The sequence below is a fragment of the Bison bison genome, unplaced genomic scaffold (assembly GCF_000754665.1).
Source record: "Bison bison bison isolate TAMUID 2011002044 unplaced genomic scaffold, Bison_UMD1.0 scf7180017864472, whole genome shotgun sequence".
NCBI classification, from domain to species: Eukaryota; Metazoa; Chordata; class Mammalia; order Artiodactyla; family Bovidae; genus Bison; species Bison bison.
The window spans coordinates 10,747,980-10,759,045 of NW_011495033.1; the positions used below are offsets into that span (position 1 = coordinate 10,747,980).

At 45.1% G+C, this 11,066-nt stretch overlaps 1 protein-coding gene across 3 annotated transcripts in view; it reads right to left on the bottom strand.

Annotated features, from left to right (window-relative positions):
• The window catches only part of AATF (apoptosis antagonizing transcription factor), a 108,248-nt gene extending 97,182 nt beyond the window's left edge, over positions 1 to 11,066 (bottom strand). For all 3 annotated transcript variants that reach the window (XM_010861549.1, XM_010861550.1, XM_010861551.1), the window contains exons 1-4: positions 10,832 to 11,066; positions 9,633 to 9,824; positions 6,605 to 7,033; positions 5,746 to 5,883 (exon numbers count right to left, since the gene is read on the bottom strand). In XM_010861549.1, the coding sequence (XP_010859851.1) occupies positions 5,746 to 5,883; positions 6,605 to 7,033; positions 9,633 to 9,824; positions 10,832 to 10,928 (856 nt within the window). In that variant the 5' untranslated portion in view covers positions 10,929 to 11,066. The remainder of the gene's footprint in view (positions 1 to 5,745; positions 5,884 to 6,604; positions 7,034 to 9,632; positions 9,825 to 10,831) is intronic.

An 11,066-nucleotide genomic window follows, 5' to 3' on the forward strand; every position in this document is an offset into this window, starting at 1 on the left:
CATTTCCTCTATATTTATATCATGTTATACTGTGTTCTTGCGGGGGGCGGGGTGGGGGGCGGTTTGCTTACAGGAAATATCAAAATGTCAACCACTGTTTCTATTAAAGGTCTTTAATGATATTGCATTTTGGACCTGTAATGAAACATGGTGCTCACTGCAGTCTGTAATGCATCTCATTAAATACATTAATAACATGCATTTCGCTAAAAGGTCAACTTATTACGGCTGAAGTTTGGCTTTCCTGTAATCACTTCATCTAAAGCTACAGCGCAAACTCTGGAAAAGACAGGAGAGCGCCTGTTACAGGAATGCTCTCTCAGTTCCCTCTCCATCCAAACCAGCTGTGCTTAATTAAGAAATCACCATTAGCGTTTTTGTGTGGGATAATGGTATTGTGATTTTTTAAAAAATCCTTTTCTCTCAGAGACCACGCTGATTCCCTGATAAAATGACAGACTGTCTGGTATTTGCGTCAAAATTAAGCAGAAGTAGAAGAAAAGTTAGTTTAAGCAGATGAAATAAGATGGGCCATGAGTTGATTATTGCTTAACTGGTAATGGTGTATAAGTTCTCTGTACATACAACTCTCTCTACTTTTATATAGGTTTGATATATTCCATAATGAAAAGTTTTAGATATACTCATGCTGGCGGTTTCCTTAAGTATCTTGCCTTCTTCTTTATATATTGTTGCCACCAACATAAAGGAACCATCTCCTAATGCTACAGATAGAAGTTTTTATTTATTTTTTTTTCTTCTTTTTTAATAATTTTTATTGGACTGTAGTTGATTTACAATGTTGGGTAAGTTTCAGGTTATGACAAAGTGAATCAATTATACATATACATATGTCCACTCAATGGGACTCGATTACAGAGTATCAAGTAGAGTTCCTATGCTATACAGTGAGTGAGTGAGTAAAGTCGCTCATCGTGTCAGACTCTTTGCGACCCCATGGACTGTAGCCTACCAGGCTCCTCCCTCCATGGAATTCTCCAGGCAAGAGTACTGGAGTGGGCTGCCACCTCCCTCTCCATGGGATCCTCCCAACCCAGGGACCAAACCCCGGCCCCCCGCATCCCAGGCAGATGCCCTAACCTCCGAGCCACCAGTAGGTCCCCATTAATTATCTTTTTTTATATTGTTATTGTTCAGTCACTCAGTCATGTCCGACTCTTTGCAACCCCATGGACTGCAGCATGCCAGGCTTCCTGTCCTTCACTATCTCCCAGAGTTTGCTCAAACTCCTATCCATTGAGTTGCTCAGATGGTAAAGAATCTGCCTGCAATGCTGGAGACCCGGGCCTGATCCCTGGATTGGGAAGATCCCCCGGAGAAGGGAATGGCCACCCACTCCAGTATTCCTACCTGGAGAATCCCATAGATATTTGTCTTTTTTTTTTTTTAATTTTATTTTATTTTTAAACTTTACAATATTGTATTAGTTTTGCCAAATATCGAAATGAGTCCACCACAGGTATACCTGTGTTCCCCATCCTGAACCCTCCTCCCTCCTCCCTCCCCATACCCAGAAGTTTTTAAAAGAAAATCGGAGAGAAAAAGCTCACCTATTTAAAGAAATGGTTCTGTGCATGGAAAATCTCTTAATTTTGATATGGTTACTTCATGACTTACCACTTGCTAAGTTGCTTCAGTCGTGTCCGACTCTGTGCAACCCCATAGATGGCAGCCCACCAGGCTCCGCTGTCCCTGGGATTCTCCAGACAAGAATACTGGAGTGGGTTGCCATTTCCTTCTCCAATGCATGAAAGTGAAAAGTGAAAGTGAAGTCGCTCAGTCATGTCTGACTCTTAGCGACCCAATGGACTGCAGCCTGCCAGGCTCCTCAGTCCATGGGATTTGCCAGGCAAGAGTACTGGCGTGGGATGTAACTACAAAAATATCCCCCCAAAATGCCTCTGAAATTATTTCACAGCAAGAGTTATAATCACTAAATGTAATACCAGTGTGATTGGGGACCAAGAGCACTGAGGAAGAAAGGAGAGAGATGCTTAGTTTCTGAAAAGTAGAGTTCAAGGTGCTTACAGTACAAAGGCACGCTGCTCAGGACTTGACTTTGGCTTAAATACAGCTGGAAGTCCGCTCTGTTTTAGAGAATGTTGTTAAGACTATGAGAGTAAATGACCGGGCCGTGGAGAGAATACGCCAAGAAAACACAGCCTAAGAAGAAGATCCTAAATGTGGTGAAACTGACACTGAGAGGATAAAAGAAGAGGCTGAGATGAGAAAGGATCAGAAACACAGGAGAACCCACACATCATGTGGAAGCACCAAAACCAAAGGGCAATAATTTCAAGGAAAGGGTGAATGCTCCAGGGAGGTAGTAACTGGGCTTGGCAATAAAGAAATCTCTGATCACTTTTTCTTAAGTCAGAGGAGGCCGAGGCTGAATTGTAAGTATCACAGTAGAATAGAACACTACTCATTTTCAAGAACAAATGGTTCATTTAAATTATATAAGGGGGACTTTCCTGATGGTCCAGTGGCTAAGACTCCTTGCTCCCAATGCAGGGGGTCCTGGGTTCAATCCCTGATCAGGAAATTAAGATCCCACACACCTCAACTAAGACCGAGCACAGCCAAATAAACAAATAAAAATATAAAAAATAAATTGTATAGGGAATTTGAACACTGGTAAAAAGTCAAAAAACACTGAAGGGACTTCCCTGGTGGTCCAGTGAATCTGCCTGGCAATGCAGGGGACACGGGTTTGATCCCTGGTCAGGGAACCAAGATTCCACATGTCACAGAGCAACTGGGCCCACGCACTGCAACTACTGAGCTCCCACGCCAAAAGTCGGTGCACTGCAAGGAAAGATCCTGGGTATTGCAATTAAGACCCAAGGCAACCAAATATACTAAAAAAAAAAAACACTGGAGACAGTAGGGATGACGGTTAGTTACACTGATAACCACTATTCAGAGGGCTGAACACTGCCAGACAACTCTTTCTGCAGAAAAAAGAGAATATGTGTACCTAACATTCGTGGTGTGCAGTGTGCCAGACACTGTGCTAATGCTTGATATCGATCATGTTCTTTAATCCTCACAATCATATTATCCCCATCTGACTGTGAAGTTAAGTAACTTGCTCAAGGTCACTCAGCTAATCCACTGCTGAGATGGAATCTAAACCCACGCAGTCTGACCTTACTGGAAGACCAACCAAATTGAAAAGAGATTTAATTAAAGAAAATAAGTTCCAGGGTTTGTTTTGGGGTCAGTACAAATTCAGCCAATGTTCCACACCAGCTATATATATATATATATATATACACACACACACATATATATATAAAACACAGTATAAATTGTTCATCCAGAGTAACATAACCAAGAAGTTTTTCTTAAACTCTGTTCACAGAATAGGGAAACACACAAATATTATACAGTCATAAAGGTAAAAACAAAAATTAGCTACCCTTCAGATGCATAGCAATTCTGGTAATTAGAAAACTCTCCTAGATAACTAATAAGCACCTACTGTGGAGCACAGGGAACTCTAATCAATACTCCATAATATATGGGAAAAGATCTAAAAAAGTGGATATATGTCTATGTATAACTGATTCATTTTGTTGTACACATGAAACTAAAACAACAGTGTAAATCAACTATACTCTAATAAAAATTAAAAAAAGAAAACTCTCCACCCTCCCATCTTAGACTATGTGATACCAAACAAATATTCCTTTCTTCTCCCTTCTCCTCTGCAACCCATTCAGTCAGGTTGACAGACATCTGTTAGATTAACTAGAATGCACCAATGAGGCAAAGAAGCAATTGGTTAAGTAGGAAAAGAGACAGATTAAAAAGACTTAAACTGTTGCAAAAATAAAAGTTACACAACAGTAAAATAGCTAAACAAACTAAACTGCATCCAAGAGTAAGAATGTGTCCCTTAAACCAAGCACTGACTAACCCTTAAAATACCTACATTTTGAGATGAATCCCAAAAAGGGGGGTGGGGAGAGGGTTGGCTCAAGCAAGAAGAGTAATGAGTAACAAAACAGAAAAAGCTTCATTAGGAAACATTGAAGACATTTAATCTAGAGCAGTTGAGGTCTCCTTCCAAATTTCCATACGGGAAATTAGGGCACTAGGGCATTAAAAATAGCAAAGAAATGCTCCAAAAACCTCAAAAATGCTAGAAACCATCAAGCTATCATTTATTTGAGGGAGGAAGGGGGGAAGAGTTGGGAAGCCGCTTACAAAAGACCCACCCTCACAGTATCTGCAGGTTCCTGACTTCAAGTGTGGCAGGACACAATCTGAAGACTGGCCGCTTGGAAGTCATTCCCCACTAAACGCGGTAGTCCCCGCTGAGAAAGATGCACAGGACTCCTACCCTAGAAATCCTACACTTTTATCTGGAACAGTTTAAGGTGACTCTACCAAGAGGCAGACACCAAATCAGATGTCCTCCTCAGGACCCTTCTCATTCAAACTCCATGATATTATAAAAACAAGCTGGAAAGAGCAAATGACAACAATAAGCCTCAAGACTTCCCTGGTTGTCCTGTGGCTCAGACCCTGTACTCCCAATGCAGGGGGCCCAGGTTCAATCCCTGGTCAGGGAACTAGATCTCACATGCCACAACCAAGAGTTCGCATGCCGCAAGTAAAAATCTTACCTGCCACTACCAAAAATCCTGCATGCCACAACCAAGACCCAGCACAGCCAAATCAATCAATATTTAAAAAAAACAAAAACAAAAAAACCCACTGAGTCTCAGCCTACAAACAAGGGATGGCAATCCCAGCAGCCCGTACCTTGCTCAGCCCCAGTCCTCAGTGCCGCTGGGCACACAAGCACACTGCAGGCGGCTCCTAGACTGGAAGGCAGAAAAGGCTGGAGGAGTCTGTCTCTGCCAGGCGGGATCTGGCTATGTAACTATGGCCTTTGGTTCTCTCATCTGGAAAATAATTGCTAAACTCCTTTTCTAAAATTCTGGGACTTCACAGACCAGCAGTTCTTTACAACTTTTTCCTCCTTCTGTGGTCCCTACCTTCTCCTCACTCTATGCAACTCAGAGGAAGACAGAAGTAAGGTCATCTCTGTATGTTGTTCTAGAAACTACCCAACAAAGCAAGGCATCCTTTAAGCACATGACATACAACTTAAACCAACTGAGTTTAGTCACTTACTGTCTCCCTTTCGTTTTGTACCAGCAGGTTCTCTCTGAGCATTAAAAGAGTAACTCAGGGATTTCTCTCAAGGTTTGGTAGCTACAACTCTGCCCTCCCGGTGCAGGGTTCCCAGGTCCGAACCCTGGTCAGGGAACTGGATTACACATGCTGCAGCCAAGAGTTCTCACACCACTACTGAAGCACCCAGCATGGCACAACAAAGATGGAAGATCCTGTGTGTCCCAACTAAGACCCAACACAGTCAAATAAATAAACATTTAAAAAAACAAAAAACCTAAAGATTTTAAAATAAAAATTTTGTAAAATAACTCAAAACCAAGGGGAGGGGGAGGGCATGTGAGATCTGGGGTAGAAATAAGGAGAATAGACAGAACTCCATCTGTCTTGATCAAAATTGCCTTCATCTGACAAAAGGGTTATACTGTTATCTTTTTTAATTTAAAAATCACTATGTTACATCATCACTAAAGCCAAGTCTTCTCAACTCTGTGGTGCTGTGAATACAATCACAGTAGATCCCAATGAACCCCCGGGGTTCTGCGCATCCCAGTGCAGCATGAGTACTCTTACTGTTTTTGAGGGCGCTGGCAAATTCTGGGCCACCTTTGTCCTTGAAGACAGGGAAAACATCTGGTTGAGGAAGCTGATTGGTGGTCAGCAGAGCCTTTTGCAGCTTTATCCTTCCTTCCAAGAGCTGGTCCCACAGTGCTGAGACAGAAAATAGAATTCCATTTCTCAGTTATAAAATCTTCCTGAGGTGGGGAGTAGGGGAGGGACCGGAAATCAAAACAGCCTCTAAACAGCACGGCTTTATCAGTTTCATGCGATGGAAACGCTGTTTATTACAGGAAATAAATCCAGTATCTGGACGCATGAGATACCTGGATAAATCCAGTATCTTGACTTGCTACGTGAGAGAAAGGATGCGACAGCCCAACGAGAGAAGATGCCCATCTCCTCAACCTTCCTCAGCCGCCTGAAGTAGTAGGGCAGAGCCAGCGAAGCAGGTGAGGGTAGCAGGGGTGGGCCAAGCACAGGGGAATGGTGCTTTAGGCCTCTAGGTAAGTGGGGCACGTCACCAACGAACTGGCAGGACACAAGACACAGGAGACAGCAAAGGCTTCCCTGGTGGCTCAGACGGTAAAGAATCTGCCTGAAGTGCAGGAGACATGGGTTGGATCCCTGGGTTGGGAAGATCCCCTGGAGAAGGCAATGACTACGCACTCCAGTATTCTTGCCTAGAGAATTACATGGACAAAGGGGCCTGGTGGGTTACGGTCAACGGAGTCACAAAGAGTTGGACACGACTGAGTGACTAACACACACACACATACACACACACAAGGGAGAGAGCAAACTGCCTAAAACAAACAGACAAACAAAACGGAGAGCAAATGCAGACACTCTGAAAAACAAGCAGTGTACAAACCTATCTGATTCTTCACAGCTCGGCCTTTCTCCACCTCCTCGGAAACTCGGACCTCAGAGAAGGTCATCACCACCCCGTCGTCCTCACTGGCCCTGGCTTCGGCCTTGTCTTCCTCACTCGCATCTTCAGAGTCTTCCTCACCTTCCCCTTCTTCCATACCACTCTCCTCCTCGTCTTCCTCTTCCTCCTCACTGCTACCAAGGTCGTCCATTCCCTCAGTAAATTTTTCAAAGTCACTGATGCTCTGGACACTGAAGCCCGACGATGTCTGTGAGTGGCTCCCGCTCCTCTTCTTCCAGGCCAGGCTGCTGTCCCCCTTGTCCCCGCCCTCCTGATCCTCAGCACTCATGGCTTCCTCATCGGACTCCTCCAGGCCCAGGCCCTCTGAATCTCCATCTGCAGACCCGTCCTCATCAGATATTTCTTTATCTAAACGAGGGAGGGAAAAGGAAAATCTTGAAACAAATACTTGGCCATTTCTTTCATTTCACCTAAAGGATTATGGCACCTGTCCAAAAAAAAAAGTATTACCATACTCAGTGCAACTCAATAGCACAATCCCTATCACACTAGTGATGCTTATTATTAAATACTTATTAAGCACCTATTATGAACCAGCCGTGGATAAAAACTAGAGACTGACAAATAGAATGCAGAATCTGTGGGGAGGGGTTCACAGTCTGCTAGGAGTGGTAGATACAACCAACAACCGCGCTGCAGTGTCGTTAGTATAGTGAGAGATGGCTTCAGGTGAAAGATACCTTATAGCTTTACTTATTAAGCATAAGTAGCAGCTCATCAGACGGAGAAAGGGGAAGGAAAGGAAAAGCAGCAGAGACAAAGGTCCAGCACACAAAAGTGTCCTGAGGGAATTCCACGGGGAGCCACTGCTTGCAAGCCTGCCTGCCAACGCAGGGGACAAGTGTTCGACCCCTGGTTCAGAAGATTCCACATGCTGTTTGGTGCAAAGGGCAACTAAGCCTGTGCGCCGCAACTACTGAAGCCCGTGCATTGTAGAGCTTGCTCTGCAACAAGAGATGCTACTGCAATGAGAAGTCCATGCACTGCAACTAAAGAAAGCCTACATGGAGCTACACAGACCCAGCACAGCCAAAAATTAACTAATTTTTTTTTTTTTTAAGTACATTGAGGTGCAGGATGCTAGGATATGAGCTCAGAGAGTTATTCAGGGTTTTTTGGTTTTAATTTGAGGCTATGCCACGCAGCATGCAGGGCTTCCCAGGTGGTGCTAGTGGTAAAGAACCCACCAGCCAAATGCAGGAGAGGTAAGAGACGTGGGTACGATCCCTGGGTTGGGAAGATCCCCTGGAGGACATGGCAACCCACTTCAGGATTCTTGACCGGAGAATCCCACGGACAGAGAAGGCTACAGTCTATAGGGTCGCATAGAATCAGACACGACTGAAGCGACTTAGCACGAACACATGCAGTATGCTAGTTCCCTGACCAGGGAGCCACCCGTGCCCCCTGCAACAGAAGTGCAGAGTCTTAACCACTGGACCTCCAGAGAAGTCCCGCCAGGAGGGGTTTTGTCTTCCATGGGAAGGTGTCTAAACTTGATCCTTCAGTAAATGGAATATTAGTTATGGCTTCTGATTTTACTTATAGAAAAATCTGAATTATATTATAGAAATTAAATTATAGAAAAAATTACTTTTACTTCTGATATTTACAGGTCTTTCTGTATCATCATTGATCATCCAATCTCTTTCAGTGCAGAACACAAAGGTCCCACATACGGGAAGCATAATTGTACAGGGGCCTGTTACCAATAACTTTCTTCATAAAACAAAGATTTTATGAAAACATAATAGATCTTAAGTACTTCTTTAAGTGAATATCAGATATACTTTAATATATAGACTCAAGATACAGAAGGCTGTGAAAACTATACAGTTCCAAATAGTAAAGAGAAATAATCCTTTAAGTTCTTTACATGTATGATAGTAGTTTAAAGTATAGATCTTAGAGTCAGACTAACTTATTTGAGTTCTGGGCTGCACTTACTAGATACATGACCTTGCATGAGTTACGTAACACATATGCCCCTCAATTTCCTTATCTGCAAAATGGGGATAAACAGTAGCAACCTCACAGGGCTGCTGGGAAGATTAAACAAGATGATCATGTACCCAGAACTGTTTCAAGGCCTAAATCAGGGATATCAGAGCATGACTGATTACTTCTTTCATATTATCTGTAGGTTCTCAACATGGTCCCTCTGACCTCTCTACAGGAAAACGAATAGCATCCACTCACGAATCACCACATCCAGCCCCCTTCTCCGACTCAGAGAAACTCACAATCTTTAAAACTATAAGCCCACATCCTCCTAACTCTTGCAGGGAACAGGGAAGGGTTATGAAAGTTTTACAATGGCAAAGAAATGAGTGTCACAATATTACCCAGTGACTCAATGCAAGACTTGACAAACCAAAGGAAAATCTATGAGTAGCATGCTCATCAGACACAATGCTTTTTCAACACATGCGTGTGTGTGTGTGTGTGCTAAGTTGCTTCAAGTCATGTCCGACTCTGTGTAACTCCATGGACTACATACAGCCTGCCAGGCTCCTCATTCCACTGGATTCTCCAGGCAAGAATACTGGGGTGGGTTGTCATGCCCTTCTCCAGGGATCTTCCTGATCCAGGAATCAAACCCACGTCTCTTACGTCTCCTGCATTGGCAGGCGGATTCTTTACTACTAGTGCCACCTTGGAAGCCCAACACATAGCCCTCTCCAAAATCTAAATACGGAAGGCCTTCTCTGTCACTCCATTTCAGGGTGAACCATTAGTGTAAACATTAGGAATAGAGCAACTTAATAGCTCTAGGCTTTAGATTCCTTACAAAGTGAAATTAAGTACTTCAGAGGGCCATTTCTAATGCCGAATCAATGACAGTAAGTGGGGGCATCCTAAGACAGTGGCTGTGCAGTGGTCACCCAAAAGAAAAAAAGATTTAACCCCCCAAAATTAGGAAAGACATGCAAGTAGGTCTACTCACCAGATGAGCCTGACAGAGTCTGCTCCCAATGGTCTTCCTTCCAAGCTTTTCTAGACGTGGTCTTGCCAGAATATCTCTTGTCTGTGTCCAAGAGGGAGGCTGATGCCAGCTTTCGAATGCTACCCACCGCCTGAAAATCACCTTCCCCATCTTCCCCTTCATCAAACCTGTCAATCACTTTGGCAGCAGTGGCTGTGGGGGGAGGGGGGAAAGTAATCAGAACCTCCTGGTTAGAACCAACTTTAAGGGCGACCCTGTTCAACCCTTTAAATTCATGCTTGAAAGTCCTCTGCAAAATCCCCACCAACTTCTGAGAACAGGGACCTCACTACCTCCAGACTACTCACACTACCTTGCTACTATTCCTGAACAGAAAGCTGACTCTCTGCATCTACTAGAAAGATATATTTCCAGGCCTTGGAACACAGAAAACTAAGTCTAAATTCCTCCTCCACACGCGACAGTCACTCAGATATTTCAAGTCAGTCATCATCATGTTGTATCCTACTCCAGCCCATGCCTCAGGAGTTTTCTTTGCTTATCCAGGCTAAACAACCTCAGTTCCTTCAACTGATTATTCCTAAGAAACGGTCCAGCACTCTCATTTATCCCTCTGTATTCTCCCTTCCTCGCACTTCTCGGACTCAAGCCTAAAGCAGGATTACTCTCAACTAGACTTTGAACAGCAGCTTACAGAAGGGCTGCCTTATTCGTCAACCACTAAGCAAGCGTGTTGAGGCCTGAAAAGGCTTAAGGGGCACCACGGACGCCTACTTCTTCCTTCAATCCTCCAAGTAAGTTATCAGAGGCAGGCAGTTTGTTTTTTTAAAAGAATGAAACTTCCTTCTCCTCATTTCTAATGCGATGCCAGTAAGGGCATCCTGAAAGATGACTACCAACCCGAGGCCAACCTGGCTGTCCGCCACAGCCCTGGATCAACAGTTAACCCAAGCCCGAGTGCTCCGGGCGCCCCGCCCACCCGAGCACGAAGTCCAGAAAACACATCAGGAGAATCCCGACGCTCTCCTCCCCGAGTCCCAGGGGGCCACCCTTCCCGGGAAACAGTTTTCCTCTGAGCAGGGGGAAAGGAGGGTAGGCTGAGCGGCAAGGCCCAGCCGCCGGCCCCTCACGCGCCCCCCAAGTCCTCCCGGGGCCAGGCCCGCCGCTCCGCACGTGGCCTTGCCCGCGTCAGGCCTCACCCTCCTCCGGGTCGGCCTCAGGATCCGCCTCGCGCGGTCGCGGGTTCAACAACTGCTCCAGCTGCAGCGCCAGGGACTGCGGTCCCGCCATGGTCATCAAGGCCTCGCCCGGCGCCGCGCTCGTGAACGTCGCTCTCTCGCTGCCGAGTCCTCTCGCCTGAGAGACGGATCCCCGCGCACCGTCAGGGACGCGCCGAGCCGCACGCCCGGCTCCGGGTCGCCAACTTCCGGGAGG